We start from the raw sequence: 26,762 nt of genomic DNA, 5'->3' as shown, positions 1-26,762 counted from the left end.
ATAGTCTTCCATGATAAATGGCAGAAACTCTACTAGCAGGAATTCGTTCTGGAATATCAAAAAAATGGGCAGGATGCTGTATCTTTGGCACACAATGAAAAGCAGCTGGATCATCAAGGTAGACAAGTAAAAATAATGTTATAAAATGGAAAAACAACTAAAGCACCATATTTTGTCTTTAAAGTTTCAGATGTTCATCTTCTTAACTGCCCCATAATGGCAACTGGGACACATGTTCAGGCATCAAGCGCCTTCTTTCCAGCTTGTCCTCATCTTCATATTTTACATCTTTCTTCCCTTTTAAAAACCCTGCTATTTGACTATATTCTGCAAGCCTTAACTTTCTAACATTTCCCTATGGTTTAGAACAGAGTGGCCATATAACCATTTATGTTTAATGTGTTTTCATATCATTCAGTTGGGACTTGCCTTAGATTTAGCTCATACCGCTAAGTTTAGGTTTTAGGAACACACCTTCCAGAAGTAAGATTCCAACCTCTTGCCTCTAAATTGTAAGCATGTTTATTTCATTTTTGTAACACTGCAGACCTTGGGTCCATCCAAAACTAGAGGAAGGCATTTCTTAGGTGAATAAATATACAACTGGAATTTTCTCTTATCACCATGTCTACTAAATTTGTATCCCAAAAACACTAAGAGCCTTAACAGTGATCAACATGATAGACCACCTTTCCTCCCCTTGCCCTCACTATATTATTCCACTAAAATCACTATTCCAGATTTTCTATTATTTTTCAAAAATGCTATCTTTGGAGTTTTGGTTTTAGTTTTAAAATAGATAATCTAGCCCCTGCCTTTCAGCAAATGAATGAACATTTTTTCACCTTTTTTATGTGTTCTAATAAGTTATACATGGCAGTAGAATGCACTTTGATACATCTTGCATACATGGAGTATAATTTCTCATTATTCTGGTTGTACATGATGTAGAATTACATCAGTCGCATAGTTATGCACACAGAGTAATAATGTCCAATTCATTCTACTGTTCTTCCTACCCCTATACCCCCTCCCCTCCCTTCACTCCCCTCTACCTAAAGTAACACTATTTTTTCTCTAGCCCCCTGCCCTTATTGTGAATTAGCATCCACATAGCAGAGAAAACATTCAGTCTTTGGTTTTTAGGGCACTGGCTTATTTCACTTAGCATAATAAACATTTTAAAATCCCACACCTCTGATCATAATGAAAACTAATAACCCTATGCATTTCCCCCTTAGCTACTGAATAAGCACCAAAATGATAGCCTGGAAGGTGCTCTAACATCCTCTTGAATTACTGCCTGCTTGTCTAGTTTTCTTAATACAGGCTCTATGATCTGTTCCCAAATATCTCCCAAGTCCTTGCCCTACCCCTTTAACACATTTTTATCTTGTGTTGTTCCTTTTGACTGTTCTACCTTTCTCTTTCTTCCACCTTTATCTGTGGAAACTTTGTGTGTGTGTGTGTGTGTGTGTGTGTGTATGTGTGTGTGTGGCCCTGGGAATTTAACCCAGGGGCACTCTACCACTGAGCTACATCTATATCCCCAGCCCATTTTTATTTTTTATTTTGAGATAGGGTCTTGAACTTGTGATCCTCCTGCCTCAGCCTCCCAAGTTGCTAATATTATAGACAAGTACCACCATGATTGGTTCTGGGGAAACATTTATGGTAACACTCAAATGCCATCTTCTCTAGTGGATATTGGTTTTCCCTCCTCTGATCCCTCAAGTACCTGGTACCATTTATGATGCCCACATTGTGTTATAGCCTTCTCCTTCTCCCTTCCCCCATCCTCCTCCTCTTACTTCCACAAATATTTATTGAGCAGACACCGTGCACCAAATACCTATCTTCACAGAGTAGCAACTCACTGCCACTCTTAAATTCTACACTATTCCATTCAGTGATTGATGCTCCAGTGTCCATCCTACACATTGGCTGATTTAGCTGATTGAAATATAGGATGCCCAGTTACATTTGAATTCCAGAAAACTAATGAATACATTTATATATATATATATATATTTTATTGTAAACAAATGGGATACATGTTGTTTCTCTGTTTGTACATGGCATAAAGGCATATCATTTGTGTAATCATGAATTTACATAGAGTAATCTTGTTTGATTCATTCTGTTATTTTTCCCTTCCCCCACTCCTCCCACCACTCTTTTCCCTATATACAGTCCTTCCTTCCTTCATACTTGCTCCCCTCCCTAACCCTAACTCTAACCCTAACACTAACCTTTCCCTCCCCCCATTATGTGTCATCATCCACTTATTAGCGATGTCATTCGTCCTTTGGCTTTTTGAGATTGGCTTATCTCACTTAGCATGATATTCTCCAATTTCATCCATTTGCCTGCAAATGCCATAATTTTATCATTCTTTATGGCTGAGTAATATTCCATTCTATATATATGCCACAGTTTCTTTATCCATTCATCAATTGAAGGACATCTAGGTTGGTTCCACACTCTGGCTATTGTGAATTGAGCAGCTATGAACATTGATGTGGCCGTATCTCTGTAGTATGCTGATTTTAAGTCCTTTGGGTATAGGTCAAGGAGTGGGATAGCTGGGTCAAATGGTGGTTCCATTCCAAGTTTTCTAAGGAATCTCCACACTGCTTTCCAGAGTGGCTGCACTAATCTGCAGCCCCACCAGCAATGTATGAGTGTACCTTTCTCCCCACATCCTCGCCAACACCTGTTGTTGCTTGTATTCTTGATAATCACCATTCTAATTGGGATGAGATGGAATCTTAGGGTGGTTTTGATTTGCATTTCTCTTATTACTAGAGATGTTGAACATTTTTCCATATGTTTGTTGATTGCTTGTAGATCTGCTTCTGTGAAGTGTCTATTCATTTCCTTAGCCCATTTGTCGACTGGATTATTTGTATTCTTGGAGTAGAGTTTTTTGAGTTCTTTATAGATTCTGGAGATTAGTGCTCTATCTGAAGTATGATTGGCAAAGATATTCTCCCACTCTGTAGGCTCTTTCTTCACATTGCTGATAGTTTCCTTTGCTGAGAGAAAGCTTTTTAGTTTGAATCGATCCCAGTGGTTGATTCTTGCTTTTATTTCTTGTGCTATGGGAGTCCTGTTAAGGAAGTCTGCTCCGAAGCAGACATGTTGAAGATCTGGACCTACTTTTTCTTCTATAATCTGCAGGGTCTCTGGTCTGATTCCGAGGTCCTTAATCCATTTTGATTTTAGTTTCGTGCATGGTGACAGATATGGGTTTAGTTTCATTCTGTTGCATATGGATTTCCAATTCTCCCAGCACCATTTGTTAAAGAGGCTATATTTTCTCCATTGCATATTTTTGGCCCCTTTGTCTACTATGAGAAAATTGTATTTATTTGGGTTTGTGTCCGTGTCCTCTATTCTGTACCATTGATCTACCTTTCTATTTTGGTACCAATACCATGCCGTTTTTGTTACTATTGTTTTGTAGTAGAGTTGAAGATCTGGTATTGCAATACCCCCTGTTTCACTCTTCCTGCTAAGGATTGCTTTAGCTATTCTGGGTTTCTTATTCTTCCAGATGAATTTCATAATTGCTTGCACTATTTCTGTAAGGTACGTCATTGGGATTTTAATTGGAATTGCATTGAATTTGTATAGCACTTTAGGTAGTATGGCCATTTTGACAATATTAATTCTTCCTATCCATGAACATGGGAGATCTTTCCATCTTCTAAGGTGTTCTTTAATTTCTTTCTTTAGTGTTCTGTAGTTCTCATTGTAGAGGTCTTTCACCTCTTTTGTGAGATTGATTCCTAAGTATTTTATTTTTTTCAAGGCTATTGTGAATGGGGTAGTTTTCCTAATTTCTCTTTCTGAAGATTCATCACTTATGTATAAAAATGCGTTGGATTTATGAGCATTGATCTTGTAACCTGCTACTTTACTGAATTCACTTATGAGTTCTAAGAGTTTTCTGGTGGAATTTCCAGGTTCCTCTAAATATATAATCATGTCGTCAGCGAACAGGGATAGTTTGAGTTCCTCTTTTCCAATTCGTATCCCTTTAATTTCTTTGGTTTGTCTAATTGCTCTGGCTAGAGTCTCAAGAACAATGTTGAATAGAAGTGGTGAAAGAGGGCATCCCTGCCTTGTTCCAGTTTTTAGGGGGAATGCTTTCAGTTTTTCACCATTTAGAATGATATTAGCCATGGGCTTAGCATAAATGGCCTTTACAATGTTAAGGAATGTTCCCACTATCCCTATTTTTTCTAGTGTTTTGAGCATGAAGGGGTGCTGTATTTTATCAAATGCTTTTTCTGCATCTATTGAAATAATCATGTGATTCTTAACTTTTAGTCTATTGATATGGTGAATGACATTTATTGATTTCCTGATGTTGAACCAACCTTGCATCCCTGGGATGAAACCCACTTGATCATGGTGCACTATCTTTTTAATATGTTTTTGTATGCGATTTGCTAAAATTTTGTTGAGAATTTTTGCGTCGATGTTCATTAAGGATATTGGTCTGAAATTTTCTTTCCTTGATGAGTCTCTGTCTGGTTTAGGTATCAGTGTGATATTGGCTTCATAGAATGAGTTTGGGAGGGTTCCCTCCTCTTCTATTTTATGGAATACTTTGAGAAGTATTGGAATGAGCTCTTCTTTAAAGGTTTTGTAGAACTCGGCTGAGAACCCATCTGGTCCCGGACTTTTCTTTGTTGGTAGGCTTTTGATGACTTCTTATATTTCAGTACTTGAAATTGGTCTATTTAAATTGTTTATGTCCTCCTCATTCAGTTTAGGTAATTCATATGTCTCTAGAAACCTGTTGATGTCTTCAAGGTTTTCTGTTTTCTTGGAGTATAGATTTTCAAAATAGCTTCTAATTATGTTTTGTATTTCAATCCTGTCTGTTGTGATATTTCCTTGTTCATTCTGAATTTTAGTGATTTGGGTTTTCTCTCGTCTTTGTTAGTGTGGCTAAAGGTTTATCAATTTTGTTTATTTTTTCGAAGAACCAACTATTTATTTTGTCAATTTTTTGTATTGTTTCTTTTGTTTCAATTTCATTGATTTCGGCTCTGAGTTTAACTATTTCCTGTCTTCTACTACTTTTGGTGCTGTTCTGTTCTTCTTTTTCTAGGGCTTTGAGCTGTAGTGTTAGGTCGTTTATTTGTTGAGTTTTACTTCTTTTATTAAATGCGCTCCATGAAATAAATTTCCCTCTAAGTACTGCTTTCATAGTGTCCCAGAGATTTTGATATGATGTTTCTTTGTTCTCATTTACCTCTAAGAATTTTTTAATTTCCTTCCTAATATCTTCTGTTATCCATTCATCATATAATAGCATATTGTTTAATCTCCAGATGTTGGAATAGTTTCTGTGGTTTACTCTTTCATTTATTTCTAACTTCAATCCATTATGATCTGATAGAATACATGGTAGTGTCTCTATCTTCTTGTATTTGCTAACATTAGCTTTGTGGCATAATATATGGTCTATTTTAGAGAAGGATCCATGTGCTGCTGAGAAGAAAGTGTATTCACTCTTGGTTGGATGGTATATTCTATAAATGTCCGTTAAGTCTAAATTATGAATACATTTTTAATATAAGTATGTCCCATGCAATATTTGGGACATAGTTACACTGAAAAATTCTTCATTGCTTACCTGAAATTCAAATATAACTGGGCATCTTGTATTTTATCTGGCAGTTCTACTGCTACCCCTTCCATTTTATGGAATATAGTACTTAGATATGGTATATAACTAATACGCATGAATGGCATAAAAATGGCCAATTTCTATTTCATGATTACATTTGCTTCATTCAAATAGATTATCTTAGAGGATTTTTTTTAAAAAACAAATACTACATAATTGAGGTGCCCAAACAAGTCATAAGTGGAGATTAGTGTTCCTATCCACGGATGTACTAAGAACCATGTAAAAGCCAGTTCTTGATCCCTGGTCTTCAGAATAAAAAATTCTGGGTGGGCTAGGAAATTCTGATGATTGCTCCCAAATGAAAACAACTAATATGGACCATGCCAGAAATCATGGCATGTTTCTATTCATTATCTTTTCTTTACCATAAATTAGTTTGGATTTGGTAGCATTAGACTGACATTTATTCTGTTAGACATGTAGAAGTAAAACTACCGAGTTTACCTCTGACATTCCTGGCCTGACATAAAATTATTTTAACTACATTCCAGCAGAAGAGAAACAAATTCTATAAATACATTATATCTAACCCAAAAGAAAGTGATGTCCTGGCAAGAAATAAAGGCAAGTCTTGAATTGCAACAGTGACTTGACTCATAATACACAAATCTCTTTGCCACCAAGAACTTGTGAATATTAAAAATATGTTTTTATTAGAAGCTTCTTATAACTGAACACCCATTTTGGCACCATGCTAATGAATGCCTCTTTTGTTTCTGACTTATTTCGAACTCTGGCCACCCTTTAAAAAGTTACGTGGTAATAGAGACAGTTTTTTAATTTTCCTTTTTCTTTTTGACCTATTTATACAAATGTGGAGTATATCTATACCCAATGGTGAGATTTGCTATGGTGTATTCATATATGTATATAGGAGAATTATGTCAGACTTCTTCCACTGTCTTTCCTATTCCTATCACCCCTTGGGGGGTGCTATAATTCATCTAGTTGCACTGATTTCTGAATGGTCAGATCTATGAGAAACAGGTGCAACCAGCCTTTCAGTTCATCAAGAAAACAGCAAAACCCTATGAAGTGACAGGAACATGAACTTGATCTCTAGCCTCTTCCCAGAGCCCACAGGTGCATGGAAGGAAGGCAGGTAGAAACTACTCAAAACACAACTAAAGAAAAGCAACAATGACAACAACAACAACAAAAAAAAAAAAAAAAAAAAAAAAAAAAAACCACTGCCTAGGTGGTTCATCCCACCAAGGTCTGAACCCCTGGCTCATTAAGTTTGTTTTCTTTTTCGCTATCATTTAATTTAGGAAAGCATGAAAAAGGCATTTAAATGCTTTTTCAGACTATTCACTGTCCAGACAGTTTTTAACAAGAATCATCATATTAAATATTTCAAGAGAGACTGGTTTCTTTCTAAACATAGTTTGACGACAGAGTAGTTATTCATGTATGCTTTTGACAGGATTTGCTACAGCCCTCCAGCTTTCTCCACTCTGCTGACAAACTCAATGTCATTACACAATGTGATTACTGTGTATTCTGTCCACCACCCTTGAGCTGCAACTCCACAAAGGGAAATGTCCCAATCGCGGTAAACCAATCAGAAATTCTATAATTTTCTGCAAAGATTTTAAAGTAGTCTTTCTACTCAGGATTGTTCTTTGTCTTTATGAATAACAATCCTTCCTCCTTACATAAAAATTATTTTCAAGTGCATCATTATGACTATCTTCAACTTGTCTTTGGAATCTACCTTTGTGAGATTTGAAATTGAGGCTGAGAGAATTGAAAATCTTATTAAGAGCCTTTCCAAGATCATCCTAGAGGTTGTATTTCTTATTTCTTCTTGGGTAGTTTAATAAAACAAAATTGCACTGGACAGGGGCCAGTGAGCTACAGGAATATGAGTTTTCACTTAAAAAGGAGTAATAATAAAAACATAATCCAACTCACTAATGCAGGTTTGGCATGTTGTGTGACCCTCATTCTGTCATTTGGGCAAATTTGGTAGTGTGGTTGGGAAAGTAATCAGAAAATAAGCAAAGTTTGGTTAGGGAATATCAGAGCAGTGTCTAAGTGAAAACTAAGAAAAAAAATGTTAATGCAATATTGTCACCCACTTAATCAAATACACTTGAGTAAAACAGATGCTCACAGAAATGAAAAGTTGTACATTATCTCTTCCTGTTCTTAAATAATTCTATAAACATTTTCTAATACATTCTTTCCAATCTTTAAAAACTGCCTCGTATGTGTTAAAAATGGCCCCAGAGTCTGAAACTATATGTCCCTTAAAAAATAAAATGTCACATTTTTAACTTTAAAGTATGTCGAAATCTTTTTTAAAATGTTAAGGCATTTCCATATTTCCTAGAAGATTCACCATTCAGTCATGAGTTGGAACACAAAGAACAATGAGGACAGCTCATATGGTTTCCTGATACCAATCGTCACCTTCTCCCTCTACTAGAAAAAGTAGCAGAGATACTAAATCAAATTCTCTTCCTCTTTGCACCACCTCAACAGCAATTTTCCTCCAACACAGTTGAACAGATTGCTTCTGGTCATGATCTAGGTACCCCTGATTGCCAATTCAATTTCTAGTCTTATTTTTCCTGAAAATTCATCCCAAGTTTCCGCCTGCCAAGTGGGTATCACCACACAGATGTCCCAATTCCTTCAAAGGCCTCATGCCCCCAAACATACCTGAGCAATAAACCCCAATCCTGCCCCACACTGTGCTCCATACTCCTGGACTTTACAAAGGTACCAGCATTCTTTTGACCAGAGACCTCCAAGGCAATCAGTTGGGGCTCAAGTATATCTCAGTGGTAAGAGTTCTTGCCTGGTATGCATAGGTCCTGGGCTCAATCCCCAGTACCACACACACACACACACACACACCCAAAGATGAAGCAAATCACCCCCTAAGCCTGTTTCCTTTTCATTAAAAGTCACAATGGCATTACCAACTTTAGATGGTCATTGGGGGATTACATGAGATAATAATGATAAAGTAGCTACTTTATCATTTGATATTTCCCTTCCTCAATCTCTATATTTAGTCACCAGTCAAGGCCAATCAACTCTGCTAACCAAATATTTCTCAAATCCTTCCCCTGCTTTCCAGCCCTACTACCACGGTCCTGGTTTGGACACCCAGCATTTCCAGCCAGAACAACTGTAAAACTCCTGGACTAGTTACTATGCTCCCTTTCCTCTCCAATCTGTTGGTCTATGAACTCCATGAGGTCAGGGTATGATGGGTCTTAATCCTCTTGTCCTTTCTCCCAAAACCCAGAACAGTACCTGGCATGGAGTAGGTATTCAACAAATAGTTCTTGACAATGCCAACTGGCTTCAAATTCATTACCCCAAGCACCAGACACAATGAAGCCATGCTGTAGACACAATGAAGCCATACTGTAAGAAAAAGGTCAGTCTTATGAACATTCAGGGAAGTCCTTTGCACACTGAAATGAGGTTGCATGACAACCTTTTCTCAGAAACCCCTGGCCCCCAAATTCCTGTTTCTGCCTCCTTGACCTCATTATAGTATATCACTACGGAGGAATCAGGCCTAAATAAGTAGTTAGTAAGCAAAAACTTTATTTAACATAGGCACAAATCACAAGATGTGTTAACTAATGACAAGAAGGTAGTAAGTAGGATATATGTGTGTTAAAAACAGAAAGGAAGGGACGGAAGGACCAAGAGACAACTAATTTTCAGTAGATATTAAATATACATGAAGCACCTGGGCTCTAAATATTCATGATATACTAAATATACAAGAGACACTAAATATTCATGAATATTCAATATTCATGAGGCCTTAATTCGGCCACTCATTCATTGGCGACACCAATTCGTGCCCCATGGACCCTCTGTCCAAGAAACACAAACAAAACCTATGACTATTCATCAGTCTTACTGGCAAGCTACAGCTGTGACCAAGCACTCATCTCTCCAACAGAGAGATGGAGTGCTTGTGGACCAGGGTACACTGGTCTGTCTGTGGTAAAGGAGAAGAGGTGGGGAACAAACCATTGCCTATCCCAGGATTAAGGCAGTGTGGTCATTATACCCACTTGAACTTGGTCCAAAGTATGTACCTATCCTCTTTCCCCTGGTTTTTCTCGGTGTGGTTTTGTTGTGGGATGGGGCTGGGGTGCTGCTGGTGGGAATGGAACCCAGGGTTTTTCCTACACTAGGCAAGTGCTCAACCACTGAGCTACATCCCCAGCCCTTCTTGTGCATTTTAAATCATGTTAATCTATCGTATGATTCATGCATTTTAATTTGGCCCACAAGCTTTCTGTTCTGTGGCCTCTGGGGGAGCATGTATGCATGCTTCTTAGAGGCCACCATTGCATCAAGGTAATATCCCAGGCAACACCATGGCTGGCTGCCACATAGAATACATGGTAGAAAATGCAGAAATAAGGGCAGAGAGACCATGGTTGACAGCTATTCCATTCTTCCAGTCAAGAGAGTAGCTTAGGTTGTTAGGATGGTAGTAAATAGGACAAAAAAAGACATGGACACATGTCAGAACACATCTTTCTAAAGAATGAAGAATAGGGATGGTAGGTAAGTATGAGTAAATGGGAAAAACAAAAGGAGTGGAGACTGCAGTAAGAGAAGTAATTTCAGAGTCTGAGATAATAGAGATGGGAATATTCCAAAAGACAAAGAAATGACACTGCACCCAAGGATTGTGGTTCTTCATGGAACAAAAGGAACCTGGAAGAACATTTACATTAATGACCAAACCAACACTCAACTCCCCTCCTATACCTCTACCACGTTATCAGTGAAAAACAATACCTGACCTTTCCCCAGCGGCAAAATGAACAAAAAACATGTGACTCTCAACTCCTGCACCCTACACCAAACCTCCACCCTCAATTCCACCCAAGGCCATCCACTGCAAGTTCTGGCAGCTCTCTGTTTGTAAGGGAGCTGAATTCTGACCTGAATTCTGACCTCGTGCTTCTACCCGTAAGGATACAGAAAATGTGGTCATCCTTCCTCCTTACTTAGATATCTGAAGACATTTATCAGACACACTTTAGTCTTTCTGTTACAGACAAATATTGTTTTTCACTATTCTCTATTACACATGACAAATTGTCAGTCCTTGCCCCATTATGGTTAATTACTGTCCCCTTAAGGTATTCAGAATTCAACATCATCCCAAGGGAAGGTCCCACAGCACAACCAGAACTAATCAGTCACTTCCCTTGATATATTCTTCCATACTCTAATAATGCAACCTTGGATTAGTTTCTCTGGTGGCCATGTCACAGAATTAACTCATATCTATGGCTGAAGTAGAGTCCAGAAAAAAATGAGTGTCACACAGAGTGAAGGAACGAGGACTTTCTATTGAGGTACCATCAATGTTTTGTTAATTACTATAAATGATGTTAGTTAACAGAAAGAGAAGAGGGTAGTTGAAACAAATGACAGTAAATTCAGGAAAGAAAACCAACCTAAAAGTGGCAGCAGAGAATAGCTTTCTCTTTTCCATTGAGAATGTTCTACAGAAAGCAATGTGGCCATGGCAAAGAGACCAAAGGGTTCAAGGACAAAGTCAAAGACACAGGAGAATTTGCTCATACTAGAGCAGCACCTGAAAGCATACATTATGCCACAGAGAAGGGAGAGAAATGACCGTGTTGAAGTGCGAGGGGTAGAAGGCTGATTAAGTCACTACCATTAGTTAAACACTTAACAGCATGCTCCTCTAACCATTGTCAACGAGTTACATACCTAAGTATTAGCATGAGATTTTTAAAAAGCTAAAGAAAGACTGTAGATTAAGGCAGGAGTTAGAAGTGAAAAAATCATAATGCTGTTTAAAATAGATACCTTGAGGCAGTCCGCTATTTTTCACCTCCGGTTCATTGACTTGAATTGTGTCATCTTCAAGGTAGAAGTAGATTTTATAGTATCTTATTCTATAGTTTTCTTGGTTTTTATCAGGCACTTCATCTTCCAAATAGGCATCAAAAGATAATACCTGTTGGAATCATAATTATAAACTATAAAAAATTCAGCAAACTTAAAAATCAATAAAGCTACTGCCCATAACTGTTAGTATTAAGAAAAGGGTTGAGAGAATTTTTCCAAGACATTCTACACACCAACTATGAGAACAGCTATGTAATCAAGGTTACAGTACATATAGATTATTTTATAATTTCATCACCATCTGGTTAGAACAAAGGAATGATATTCAAGTAATAAATCCACCAATCAGCTCTACTATAAACTGAACTAAAGTTTGTCTTTGGAATTTCACAGCGGATTCTAAATGTATGTGTTAGACAAAATATTCTTTCTCACATGATGAATATAAGTTTTGTGATTTTTCCCATTAAAAATAACACAGTTACTTTGGTTCTGGGCTAAAATTATCCTGACTCTTGGTCCTACTGACTGCTTATCCTAAGGCAGTTCAGACAGGCAGATCCTAAATTCTTCCAAAGCAGAGGGACTTCAACTCACATTTCTCCAGGAGCCTCAAAGAGCCTAGCTCAATGCTGGCCCCAGAATTATCTCACCTTACATTGTATGAATGGGGGCAGGTGAATTCTAATGTACTTACAGCAAAAATCAAGAGATTATTTTTTTACTATCTGGAATACTCTGGAAAACTGTGCCTCTCTGCAAATGAAACACAGTTCTTTTTTTCCCCCTGTTGAAACAGATAACTGTGCCTTTTCTTCAATACTAGGCAAAAAGGTCCTCATGCTTAGATGCCAGGTGGTATAAATATGTATCTTTAACCTTTGGAATCACCCCCAACAGAGCAACCTGCTCACACATTGAGGAGAAGGTGGTAATAGAGGATACTTATGGCAACAGTATCATTTACACTACCATTTCATGTTTAATCTAGACCTCTCAAGGAGTCTGTGCTCCATTTAAATATTCCCTTTACCTCTCACTTTTGATCAATTTTTATCATTGAAGTTGCAAAAGTTAATTGTGTATATAACTCCAAGGTTATTCAACATAGACAATATGTATATTAATCTACCTTCTAGGGGTATCAGCTACCCTAAATAAGAACAAACATTCCAGGAATAGTTAGCAAATTCCTATCAGAAGCCCACACTTTAGAAGTAGCTAACAAAATGCTTGATCAACACAAGAACCTTTGTTAATCACCACAAATGATGTTAGAAATGAGTTTAGTTAGTAAACTGATTATATTCAAAATGCACAGATCAGTTACCAATGTTGACGAGGCACTGTCCTTACAGGAACAGGTTCTAAGAATCTTAAGACTCTGGGGAGACAAGAGGTCTATACCCTTCAACACAGCACGTATGGCTTCATTATCAAATGGTCCTATATTCAGTGGCTTTCTTGGAGAATTCGTCTGGCCTGATTCCAATTAGTTTAGTAAACACCCAGTGCTAGCAGGGTATCACATTTGTGTTGAGTGAGCAGTTCAAGTAAGATGCTGTGGAATGGGTACAGGATTTTTTGATCTGGGTCAATTAATATTTTGGAATTAGAGTTGATGGCTGCACAACATTGTAAATGGACAAAATGCCACTAATTGCACACTTTAAAGTGGCTAATGGTTAATTTTATGTTATATAAATTTTACTTTAATTACAAAACAATGTTAGACACTGAATTGTATTGTATTAGACATTTTATATTATCTGAATTATATTTGGAACACCTAAAAGGACAGAGAGCTGGGCTTCATTGGGCTTTCAGCACAGTAAGTATTCAATTTGAAACCTTTTTTTCTGTAATCAGGTAGGAAAGTTTGAAGAGAATATTCTTAGCTCTCACCCCCCCCCCACATACACACACATGTTGAATGCTACTGGTAAAAATTTGTGAATGACTAAATAGGCATAGGCCAGTTGACAACAATTGTTAGGTACATAGTCATTAAAATATTTACCAATGAAATGATGCATAAAAAGAGAATAAGAGATATTAAAGGGAAATAAAGAGGAAAGAGACCGGGCTTCAATACATCCAGAAGATGAACACATTGGTATTTCATTTTCTGGTACCAGGAGAATACAGGGCTACCAAACTCCAACATAAAAGAGAGAGGGTAAATCTGAGAATGGTGGAGATAAAAAGATAAAAAAGGAAGAGGTAGAGGAAATTGTAAAATGTGGCAAAACCGAATGTAAGGGAAGACACCAAACAGATTTAAAGTGATTTCAAAAAGATAAATGGCCTAATTGCAATGGAACCTGCAAAGAATCCAGAAAAAGAACCTAAGACAAAAACTGTTAGAAATGAAAATTTATAGAAACATAATTATAATACAAGGTTTTATCATAATTTATAAGTCAAGCAGAGACTAGATAAGAAAAGATCTAGAGGATATAACTGGCTGCAATTTTCTTAAAAACAGAATGTAAATGCTATTTGGCAGGGTGTGTGATCTTCAGTTCCCCACAGGCCTCCATAGGCTCTACAGTATTTATTAGACAAGGTTACCTGCCTGATCCCCAACACATTTGGAATTTCGATCTTAGCCTACAGGATATAAATATGAAATCAGTTAGCTTTAAATAATAGGTACATGGTTTCCTCATTATAAAGGAAAACATTTTTACACACATATTTCTGAATACAGAGTCTTACAATTAAAGCAAAAAGAAACTCAAAGCAGTCAGGAGTGCATTTTGATGGGCAAGTAGTTACAACTTAATATATGGTACAAATTTAGCTTCTCAGAGAAGGAATTAATCATATTTTCATGTCAATCATTTGCTTTGCACTGCATATCCCAAATAGCTGGATTTTAACAGTAATTTAGACTCCTCTTTTTTTATTTAAAATGTAAAAAGATTCTTGTCCAGTGTGGCACTAACAACAACAACAATGAAAATAATAACTGTGTAGAAAGTTTTCTATTACAGGCTAGTCCATGCAATTGTAAGGCTAAAGCAAAAGCCTAATGTCTCAGAATACAATTTTTAAAGATGGGGAGGTTGGTGTGACCAATGCATGAATCATAAAGACTATTACTCAGGAACCAAACCTGTAAGTGTCAAAAACTCACAGCTGAATTTTTAGCGAAGTTGTTAGGAAAGAGGATGAAACATCAGTAATGTTAAATAAGGATTGGCATTTTACAAAGAGGTCAACATCACAAATCTTGTTTAAAATATTTGGGAAGCCAAGTCCAATGGCGTAGGCCTGTACCTATAGTCCCAGCTACTAACGAGACTGAGGCGGGAGGATCACTTGAGCCCAGGAGTTGAGACCCCAACTTTAAAAAATAAAAAAAAAAAAAAAGAAAAGAAAAGAAAGAAGGAAGGAAAAAGAAACAAGGGCTAGGAAAGTAGCTCAGTGGTACACTGCTTGCCAGAGTGCTTGCCTAGCATGCAGGAAGCCCTGGGTTTGATCTCAGTACTACAATAAATAAATAAACAATTTAAGCTCTATGTTATGAAAAAGGCTCAGGTTTAAATTATGAAGTACTCTTAGAGAAGATATGTAACAGTAAAAATAAATGCATGCTCTTCCAGGTTAGTAGAAAACAAAAATTTGTGTACATTTAATACAGTGTGTTTATTCTTCCTGAAGAAAAGCTATTGTTAAATCAATGGTATCTCTTACAACTAAAAAGCTTAGAATCAAGGAAATAAATGATAAATTTTGTGTTACATATAGAAGATGGCTCCTTTATACAGGGCAATGGTAGACTTACAGAATTTTACTATGCCAATTCACAAAAACAAGAAATTTTAAAAAACAAATTATATAAGTTGTCACTGGTCACAAAGTGATACAACTAGAAATGTATAATGTAACTGCAAACAAAATCTGTCACTTCTAATAACTGTAAGTGAAGATAAATTTAAAACCACAGAAAGTACAAGATCTAATAAAATATAAAGTCATATAAACCTATAGGACACAGGCAAACCTGTAATCTGGGAATAAATTAATGAATTTAAATTATTATTCAAGAGAGTTTACAGTTTAACAGAGGATAAATTGCTAACCTCATTTCTTAGCATTGGCTGCACATTAGCAATTACAAAAAAAAAAAAAAAAAAGACCAGACCTAAGCCTAATTAAATTAAATCAGAATTGTTGAGAAGAGGAAAGCATTAGTATTTTTTTAAAAGCTACTGATGGGGTTCAGGACATGCTACCCCTAAATATAAGACCTTGACATTTGAGAAATCAGCATAAGCAGGATTGTTTCCTGAATGTCCTTGCTGTTCTCCCAAGAAGCAGGTCATAAAATCTAGGAAAGTCACTTTCTGACCATTTCCCTCCCTCCTTTCCTGAAGACCCTCATGTCACAGGTGTCCTCCCTATACCCAGAAAGGAATGTCACTCAGGGACACAGAAAAGATTCTGAACAAACAGGCCTTGCTAGGTTCCCCTCAATTTATTACCATTAGATTATACCCTTCAGTTTGCCAATCCCACTTCTGCATGACTGTCCTTAAAAAATAGTTCTCCCATTTCTTTGGGTCTTTATCTGAAGGCTCCCACGTCAAATGAACTTTTATTAACTAGATTGCATGGTTGGTTTTCTCTTTTTAATCTGTCTTTTGTTAGAGATTTCTCAGTCATGAACCATGCATGGGTAAGGAAAAGATACTGTTTTTTCTCACCCATGCTCCCCAGGTAATTCTGAAGAGTAGCCAGAGTTTAGAACCAACTGTTGAAAGAAACTTTGGAATATGCAAAAATTTGTCAAAAAGAAAACAAGTAGAAAGCAAAAGAGCACAGACAGATGAATTTGAAAGGAGAAAAACAACTACAATAAACAAATCCAAGAGTTTTTTAAATTAGCTAAGATTCCAGGAAAGCTAATCAAGAAAGACGAAAAATAAGTAAAATCAGAAATGAAACAGTTCATGACAAATATAAATTATAAGGCAAATTATCTTAAACATGAAAGTAAATTTTAAATCACAAATAAGTGATTGATTTTCTATAATAATTATGACTCATCAAAAACAATGAATAAGCTAATAATGAAGGAAGATGTGAAAAAATTATCAAAGAACTGCTCCAACTGGGATGATTTGCTAATGGACTCTTTCAAACCTTTAAGGAAAAAAATCACCACATTATGTAATTCCTCTTGAATACCAAAAGAGATGGAAAGTCACAAAGGTGAATTCCAATGCGTAATAAACATACCATAAAAAAAAAAAAAACTCTGCAGCAGTTCTTACATTGGTTGTACGTTAAAATCATATGTAGAACACACACACACACACACACACACACACACACAATCAACTCAGAATCTCTCAGGGTGGGTTAGGTATCAGTGATTTTTATAGCTCTCCAGGTGATCACAAGTGCAAGCCAAGGTTCAGAATCACTGCTACAGATCAATTTCACTACTTATGATTTATAGAAGAGCCTAACAAAAATACAAGCAAACAGAATTTAATAGTCCATAAGAATTATAAACCACCTACACAAAAGGCAGCATTTTCCTCACATACACAAAGATGTTTCTTAGGAAAAAAGAGCAAATATGTAATGATCTCAAACCATTTGCTATCACATACATTTTAAAATGCAAGGGTAACTTACTTTTCTTTTTCTTTTTCTTTTTTTTTTTTTTTTTTTTTTTTTTTGTGGTGGTGGGGATTGAACCCAGGGCCTTGTGCTTATGAGGAAAACATTCTACCAACTGAGCTATATCCCCAGCCCAAGGGTAACTCTTTAACAAGATTACATAGCACCTGCTGTAAAACAACAGCTTCAACATCCAACTTTACATCCAACTTTATATTTAATTAAACTATGTGTCTACTACAATCAGGGATAGAACAATAATGCCCCTACCAGAATCAATATTTAATACTGTTTTTAGAAGTTCTGGACAATGTAAAAAGATACAAAGTAAAAATATTGGCAAGGAATAGACAAAAATAATCATTACAGGTAGATAAAATAACAGAACAAACACTAAAAAAAAATGAAAAGATTTCCATGTAACCACAACTAAATAAAAAATATCCTTATGTATTAGACAGAAAATGCAATGGGTGGGGGGATACTTTCCCCATTGTATTTTCACAGTAGAATAAAAAAATATGAAACAACTTAAAAGTAGTTTTAATTAAAATTTGTGACCCTGATAAAAACCATTTTTAGAAGACATAAAAGAACTTGACTAAAAACATAAGTGAAGTATATTCTGAATACAGACTAAAAAATTTTCAAAATTGATGTATCATTGATGTTTTAGAGGGCTTAAAACTAAGTCCACCTGATAAAAATCAACAAGTCAGCCTATTAAAAATAATTATTAAAATTAAGGGAAATGAAGTAGACCTAGCTCTCCCAGATTTTATATGTTAGCATAATGCTTCAATTATTAAAATAGTACAATGCCATAGTAACAAGAGACCCACTAGAAGGTGGAAAAGAATTGACTGGAATAGACTATTACAAGAATTTAACGCACATTGAAAAATAAATCATGTATCAGTAACCAAAAAAGTATTAACTTGGAAAAACACACATAGAGATCCCCATCTAAATTAAAACCCAACACAAACAAATAGCAGGTGGGTTATCAGCTTCAATGTAACAAATCATCTCCTTTCACTCCCCAAAATAATATTCTAGGCTGAGAAGAAAGAGAAAAACATGAAAGAAAAACAATTTGACAAAAAAGTTATAAATTCATTCTATTAAAATATAAACAAAAATCATACTAATGGAAAAATTGGAAAATATGACAAAAGTTCATTTCATAATTTGTACATGTGGTATAGATTGAACTCAGGGACACTCTACCACTGAGTTACATCTCCAGCCCTTTTTATTTTTTTTTAAATATTTTTCTTTGGTTTTAGAGGGACACAGTACCTTTATTTATTTTTATGTGGTTCTGAGAATCAAACCCAGTACCTCACACCTGCTAGGCGAGTGTTCTACCACTGAGCCACAACCCCTGCCCTTTTTATTTTGAGACAAAGTCTTGCTGAATTGCCCAGGCTGGCCTTGAACTTGCCATCTTCCTGCCTCAGCCTCCCAAGTGGCTGAGAGTGGCTAGGATTGAAGGTGTGTGCCACAGTGCCCAGTTATTTTATAAAGTGGGTTTTGTTGTTGTTTGGGGTTTTGTTTGTTTTGTACTGGGGACTGAACCCAGGGGTGTTTTACCACTAAGCTACAATCCCAGCCCTTTTTATTTTGAGGCAGGATCTCACTAGGTTACCTGCGCTGGCTTTGAATACGTGATCCTCTTGCCTCAGACTCCCAAGTCCCTGGATTACAGGTGTGCACCACCGCATCTGGTCACCTGGTTTATAACTTTTAATGAAATGAAAAATAAGCATAAACAAAATTCAAGAAAGGGCCAACAAAATGTTTAAGAAATTATCAGGTAAACACAAATAAAAAGTACAATGAAGCATCAGATTTGTGTGTTTCTCCCATTAAATGGACTATTTGCCACGGAGGAGCTCTCTCCCCACCCCTCTTTTTGCGTTTCTTTTTTGAGACAGGGGGCTCACTGTTACCTAGGCTGGCCTCATACTCCAGGTTCGAGTGATTTTCCTGCCTCAGCAACACACTATGCCGGGCTTCAGATGGAATTTTAAATTACTGTAATTCTTCTGGGGCGACGTGGTGCTTGCTATGAGGAACCATTTAAAAATTCCTACACTTCCTCTCAAGAACTCCATTTCTGGGCATGTAGCCCAAAAAAATAAACCAAACTGGTAAAACTTAAATGCGCAAAGATGTTCTTTGCGGCTTTTTTTTTTTTTTTTCCACTTATAGAAAAAAGCTAGAATGAGAGGACCTGAAGAGTTAACAGAAAAGCAAGGGTTTGGTGAATTATGGCGCCTCCAAGGACTCCTGAAATATTAAAGCACTAGTATAATGCTTTTGAGAACCATGCAGCAGTAAGAAAAATACTTAAGATATGCGCTAATGTTAAATGAAAGTAACACAGGACTAAAAAATGGTTATATACCACGATTATGTTTTTAATAGTATGTATAAACTATGCTTTAAAAACCGTGACTAAGCTTTTTGAAAAGATTGTGGGTGTGGAATGGAGGAACAAAATGCATGGAACTGTGGCAGTGATACCAGTACTTCGGGCGGAGCCCTGGCGGGAAAGTGGGATTCCGTGAGCAGCAGACAGAAGAGACGGAAGTGGAAAGTAACGGAAGTGGGGGGCTGGAAAGAGTACTCTGCTGAGGAGAGTTTCCGGCCTGACAAACGGGAGGGAGGGATGATGGGGGCTGGCTGTCTCGTTCTGCTTCCAAACTGCATTCAGACTTGTCCTCCTGATTGCCCTTGGCGACCTGGGCCTCTGGACCAGTAGTCCAACACAGAAAGACCCTATGTGTTGTCCCTAAAATTCCTTGTAGTCACTTAAGGACTTCAGCATCTCGGAAGGTTCTTTTATTATGAACCCAATGTAACACTTTTGCTGTCCCGGAAGTACTTTGACAGGAAGTAGCGTCATCAAAATTGCAAGCGCGTGGCAATCTGGGAAGCACACTGTGGGCTCAGACGCCACGCTGGGCTTTTCGTGAGTCCTCGATCGCTGTGACTTCTCCACAGCGCTTTGGAATCAGTGACAGGACTTGGTGTCTCTGGTACACTGAAAACTGTTGAAAAAAGGAGTACCACAGGAGCGGCCGTTAGGTAGGAAACCCTAGCAAACAACTGCCTCGGGGAGCTCAGTGAAGTGGTTCTGAGGGGCCCGGGCGGGGGTGGGGGGCAGGTCCCCAAGGGCCTGAAAAGCCCAGGAAGAGAATTCTGTAGACTGTACGTGGAGGTTTTTCCTGGGACTCATCCCATCATGGAAATTCTTCCTTTCCCTCCTCAGGCCCAGGTGTGGGTGGAAACACCTCCAAAAACTGCTGATTCGGGACACACAAGGCTCATTAGCCTGTGGGATCCACTCTGCACTCCGGCCTATTTCTAAAAGAAATGGCTTCTATAGAGGATGCCTATATCCTTCATTCCAACCCTACATCCCATAACTCCATGAACTCTGAACTTGCGTCTGAAGCTGAGGAGCAAAATAAGATGGAGGAACCAAGTAAGTTACAGGAAGAGATGGGTAGGGTTCAGGAGCAGAATAAGATGGAGGAACCAAATAAGATACCGGAAGGGACGGGTAGGGTTCAGGAGCAAACTAAGATGGAGGCGCCAAATAAGATACCGGAAGGGACGGGTAGGATTCAGGAGCAAACTATGATGGAGGAGCCAAATAAGATAACGGAAGGGACGGGTAGGGTTCAGGAGCAAACTATGATGGAGGAGCCAAATAAGATACCGGAAGGGACAGGTAGGGTTCAGGAGCAAAATAAGGTGGAGGAACCAAATGGGTTACCGGAAGGGACAGATAGGGTTCAGGAGCAAACTAAAATAGAGGAACCAAATAAGTTACTGGAGGGGACGGATAAGTTTCAGGAGCAAAGTAAGATGGAGGAACCAAATAAGTTACCGGAAGGGACGGGTAGGGTTCAGGAGCAAACTAAGATGGAGGAACCAAATATGTTACCAGAAGGGACAGGTAGGGTTCAGGAGCAAACTAAGATGGAGGCACCAAATGGGTTACTGGAAGGGACGGGTAGGGTTCAGAAGCAAAGTAAGATGGAGGCACCAAATGGGTTACCGGAAGGGACGGGTAGGGTTCAGGAGGAAAATAAGATGGAGGCACCAAATGGGTTACCGGAAGGGACGGGTAGGGTTCAGGAGGAAAATAAGATGGAGGAACCAAATGGGTTACAGGAAGGGATGGGTAGGGTTCAGGAGCAAAATAAGATGGAGGAACCAAATAAGTTCCAGAAAGGGATGGGTAGAGTTCAAGAGCGAGGCTCTTCAGTGATTTACCGGAAGGCTATCTATGGAATCACAATAAAAGCAACACCAAAAGAAAAGGGGGAAGCTGCCCCTACTACAAAACCACGGGTACTAGAGCGTCCCAACTCTGGAGGAAGACTAGGCAGGAGTGTTACTTTCTTTGCTTCTCAGAAAAAGAAGGAATCAGCCCCCAAAACGAACAGCTTCAATGACAGGAGAGTGATTGCAACTCCTTGTAAGAAATTGAGTGAGAAGCCACTTGGTGACCAAAGGACAGTCATTTGTGAAAAAAACTCTTCACCCTTAGGAATTCAGGATGCAAATAATTCCTTCTCAGTAATTCAAAAGCCTAAAGAAAATGTGGACCACCCCTCTTCAGAAAGTAAATGGACTGATGTGGATGAGAACTCCACTATGGGATTCTCTAAGAAGGAGCCATTCTCATGGAGTTTACCAGTAGTTTCAGAGCCTTCATCCTTCAAGAGGGACTGTGACATACACCAGTCTAATTTGTACTATAGTCCTTGGAAGGACTACACCAGCTGTTGGATCAGCAATACCAAGATTTCTCGTTCTCTCTCCACAGACAACAGTAGTACCAGTACCACATTCCAGACTGATAGAGGCAGACAGAGCTTCCTAGGTTGTGATTATTCCTACCATCCAGTGAGCTCCCAAGATACTTACAAGAGTCTGCAAATGACAGAAGGCAGATCCCAGAATCTTCATTCATTTCATTTCTCCAGAAATTCAACAGCAGCCATAAAGGGAACAACCTATCAAGAGGAGGAGTTGCCAAGTCCTTGGGGAGCACATGCATTTAACTTCCAGCCAAGGAGTCCCTGGCAGTCATACCTACTAGAGGGTTTCATTGATACTCACTGTCACTTGGACATGCTCTATTCCAAGCTGTCTTTCAAAGGGACCTTTACCACGTTCAGAAAAATTTATAGCAACTCCTTCCCTAAGGAATTTCAGGGCTGCATCTCTGACTTCTGTGATCCTCGTACTCTAAGGGATGGCCTGTGGGAGGAACTATTGAAAGAAGACCTGGTTTGGGGAGCCTTTGGCTGTCACCCTCATTTTGCACGTTACTACAATGAGCATCAAGAAAGAAGTCTCTTGCACGCCTTGCGACATCCCAAGGCTGTAGCATTTGGAGAAATGGGCTTGGATTATTCCTACAAGTGCACCACACCTGTCCCAGAGCAGTTCAAGATATTTGAGCGGCAACTGCAGCTAGCTGTGTCTCTCAGGATGCCCTTGGTGATCCACTGCCGAGAAGCTGATGAAGATCTGCTGGGCATCATGAAAAAATTTGTGCCCTCTGACTACAAGATCCATAGGCATTGCTTCACTGGCAGTTACCCAATCATTGAGCCCATGCTGAAGCACTTTCCCAACATGTCTGTAGGCTTCACAGCAGTCCTGACCTACTCTTCTGCCTGGGAAGCCCGAGAAGCTTTGAAAAAGATCCCACTGGAAAGAATTCTTGTTGAAACTGATGCTCCCTACTTTCTTCCTCGCCAGGTTCCCAAAAGTCTCTGCCAGTATGCCCACCCAGGCCTGGCCCTTCACACAGTGCGAGAAATTGCCAGAATCAAAGATGCGCCTCTTTCCCACATCTTGGCCACCTTGCGTGAGAATACCAATCGCCTCTACAATCTTTAAGTAGAAAGGACACAGTCAAGATTCTTCCAGAAAAGGGAAACCAGCAGCCTGACAAAACATGGACTGGATTTGAACTCTGCCTGTCTCCTAGATCAAGTCCATTGAAACCAAGAAAAATAAGAGAAGTTTTCTTCCTCAAACCCTCTTCATAAGACCTGCTTTTGACTGGTAGGGTGGGGTGTATTGGGATAGGAAGAGGGCTAAAGGAAATTACCCTTGCTGTTACTTTGGATTTTCCTCCCAAGCAAAATGCTGGTTGGTAAAGAAGAGTTCTCTACAGCCTGTTTTTAAGCAGCTGGTGAATAGTCACACTTCTTGTGTTTAAAAAAAAAAGTAACATTGAATTTTTAGAATGTACATTATTACAGGAATTTGATAATCTATTGTTTGTTGTTAAATTCATAAATTCAGTGGCTATTAACTTGAGACTTATTTCTAAAGATAAACCAAGCTAGCATTTTGTCTCAAAGGAAACTAATTTAGATAAATAAAAACTGGTTAGTTAATAGTCATGACATGTCAAGGGGGCTATGGAGGTGCTTAAGAGTGATGAAAACCAAATACAATTGAGTCTTAGCCACTGAAGAGATGAGTCTTGAATCTGAACTAAATTCCCAACAGTTGTATAATTTTAAAGCTCTTCTGATAACCAGTATATAAAAATAGTAGCTATTCATTTAAAATGCCCTGATTTTTAATAAAGTACAAATGTGTACCACTTAGAAATACTGTTCTTCAGAAAGACTTCAAAAGTATCAGCAGGACAAGGAGAAGAGCTTTAGCTGCCCACTTGGCAAATGGCAGGCCCCCCTGAGAAATTATAATGAACTCACATTCTAGGGAAAATATATGAGTTGTGAAACTTAACTTTGTGAGCCACCTAAATCCAGGAATCCCATTCTTGGATAGGCATGCATGCCATTTTAAAGATGGAAAGTCTTTTTTCCTTGAAAACAAGCAGTGAAAATAGACTCAAGAGTATTTCAGACTTATCTAGTTTCCTTTATATTCATTTATCTGATTCAGAAAAATCAGCTGGCTCATCATTTAGTTCTCAACTCAAAAGTCACTTCCACAAAGAAGCCCTCCCTGACCACCAATCTAGGAGAAAGAAAAAAAATTAGTTCATTCAGTTTTAATTTAATCATAGCACTTATATCTGAAAGCCTTTCAATTTATCTGTATGTTCATTGGTTATCTTCCCTCAGTAGGTTGTAAGTTTACAAGTCTTATTCAGCACTTAATCCTCAATGTTAGTTAGTGCCTGGAACAGAGCAGGCAGTAAGCAAAAATTTCTTGAATTCATAGATAAATAAGTAATGAACTTCATTAACACTGGGGAAGATTAATGAAAATATTTGGGAGAAGGGTGATATTAGGAAGAGAATAGAGAAATAAACCATCATATTTCCAGTATCCCTCTCTAATTTAAAAGACAAGTCAAAGATTAAAGGCCATCTATGGCCCACTGATAAATGTCATTCGTGTTACAAAAAGAAAATCCAGCCTTACCAGGAAATTTGAGTTTATATTTCCTATAAAAAAACACTGAGTATTATCTTGAATTTCTCCTTTGTTGAGAATTCAGTCTTTAAAGAAAGTTTAAGTGTTAAAAAAAAAGTTGTAGTGTTTCATTTTCTTTTAGTAGAACAAAAGAAATTAATGCAATGCGAAATGTATGATTTGATTATACTTTTTAAGACAGAGCCTTGAAAAACTAAGCCACAGGTATTTTGAGCTAAGAAGCTTTTCTTCTATTTAATGTACACTTTAAATAGACATTGCTCAAAGTCTGTCCCACAGAGGGCTTAAGCTTGTCTTAAAGGTCAACAGAAAACGGTTCCACAGACATATATTTTAGGAAAATACTAAGTTGTATGAAGTTCCAGAGTCTATGTTTTTTTTTTTTTTTTTTTTAAATTTTAGGATCTCACATGTCCATTGATACACTAGTATGCACCATAAATACTCAAGATGACATTTCTCGACTATTGATAGATTAATGAGGTATATTACTCAGTAAGTTCAAGTTCTTTAGGAACACCTGCTTGGGAAATGCCACTTCAGTCACATACTCCTGGTTACATACCCTTGTCACATTTTGTACATCTCTACTCGCCATATTATAGTATCTTTTTGCGGGGGCAGGGAGCAGGTAATGGGGATTAAGCCCAGGGGCACTTTACTACTGAACTATATCACCGGACTTTTATTTTAATTTCAAGACTGGTCCTCACTGAGTTGCTTAGGGTCTCACTAAGTTGCTGAGGCTGGCCACAAACTTAAGATTCTCCTGTCTCAGCCTCCCAAGTCACTGAGAGTAGAGGCATGTGACACCATGTCCAGCTCTCCACATTTTGTAGCAGATGCATGTACTGTACTACTTTGCAGCGTTCCTAACATGCAGAAGAGCGCCTCGCCATTTCTTCAGGAATGGGAGTAAGCAGTGTAGTCTTGTCTGACTGGCCTAAATCAAAAGTCACAATTTTCATTTACCTATTCCATATGAATGGGGAAAAGAATACCTCGCCTATTCACGTTACTAACAAAAAAGGTTTGTGATCCAAATGTGTGAGAGATTTGAGATACTTCATAAATAGTTTTCTACTTAAGTGATAGATATTCTATTGCACCTCAAAGAATTGGCATTTATCTGTGTGTATGGTATTTGCTGTGCCTGCTCTTCTGTTCCAGATATATCGGCACCAGAAGGCAGCCAGAGATCTAGAAATTCAATTTGTGATCCTTAGGCCATTATTTGCTCTGGAGTCACAGAGCCTCTCAGGCCCATTAACAGGCTCCTTGAACCCTGACAGTCTTTTCAGGGTACATCACAATACTTTGCTTAAGTTTTAGAAAGGCAGGGCTGGTGGCATGGCTCAGTGGTAGCCTGCACGCTTAGGTTTCAGCACTAAAAACAATTTTTTTGTTTTTGTTTTTGTTTTTTTTTTGTAAAGGCAGCAAGTTTTATCTTTAATGCTCAAAAGGAGCAAACTTTGTCTTTTGTCAAAGGAACAGAGGAATTTGTTTTTATAGTTTGTTTTTATTCATCTAACTTTGAAATTCATATCTGCTTATTGTGGAATTTTTGAGACTCCTAAATAGAACAAAGGGGAAAAATAATCAATAATCCTACCACTCAGAGAAAATCACTTCAACCTTTGGAATAACTCTGACAATTTTCATGAATATTGCAATAGTTATTAGCCAATTCCAGTATTGTATTCCTTGAGTCAATTTTGCTAATTAATATTTACTCTAGTATTCACAATTAGCATAAGCTATATGTTTTACTTCCCCTGAATTTATGATTAGAATACACTATTTTCTATATTTTTGTTTTCATGAGCAAACAAGTGAGAGGTTTATTAATTCTATTATTTTAACCAGTCAGTTCTTAGATGGTTGTTTATTCAAATGTTTACACATTATAAAATTGAACTTTTTAAGTTCATTAACTTTTTCTTTCTGCTAATGTCTGTTTTGTGCTTTTCCTAATGTCTTTAGCTAAATCTTAGTTTCTTTTTGATTCGGGAAAGAACAAAGAATTTAATACCATAAATATGTCTGTAATTATTAACTGCTATATACA

At 37.8% G+C, this 26,762-nt stretch overlaps 1 protein-coding gene across 2 annotated transcripts in view; it reads right to left on the bottom strand.

The window, feature by feature from the left end:
- Window positions 1-26,762, bottom strand: part of EFHC2 (EF-hand domain containing 2) — a 189,848-nt gene that overhangs the window by 115,226 nt on the left and 47,860 nt on the right. For both annotated transcript variants that reach the window (XM_079123512.1, XM_079123513.1), the window contains one exon: window positions 11,555-11,705. In XM_079123512.1, the coding sequence (XP_078979638.1) occupies window positions 11,555-11,705 (151 nt within the window). The remainder of the gene's footprint in view (window positions 1-11,554; window positions 11,706-26,762) is intronic.

This window comes from Sciurus vulgaris (genome assembly GCF_902686455.1).
Source record: "Sciurus vulgaris genome assembly, chromosome: X".
Lineage (NCBI taxonomy): Eukaryota > Metazoa > Chordata > Mammalia > Rodentia > Sciuridae > Sciurus > Sciurus vulgaris.
The sequence above is the reverse complement of the archived record's forward strand: the minus strand, read 5'-3'. Positions and strand labels throughout refer to the sequence as shown.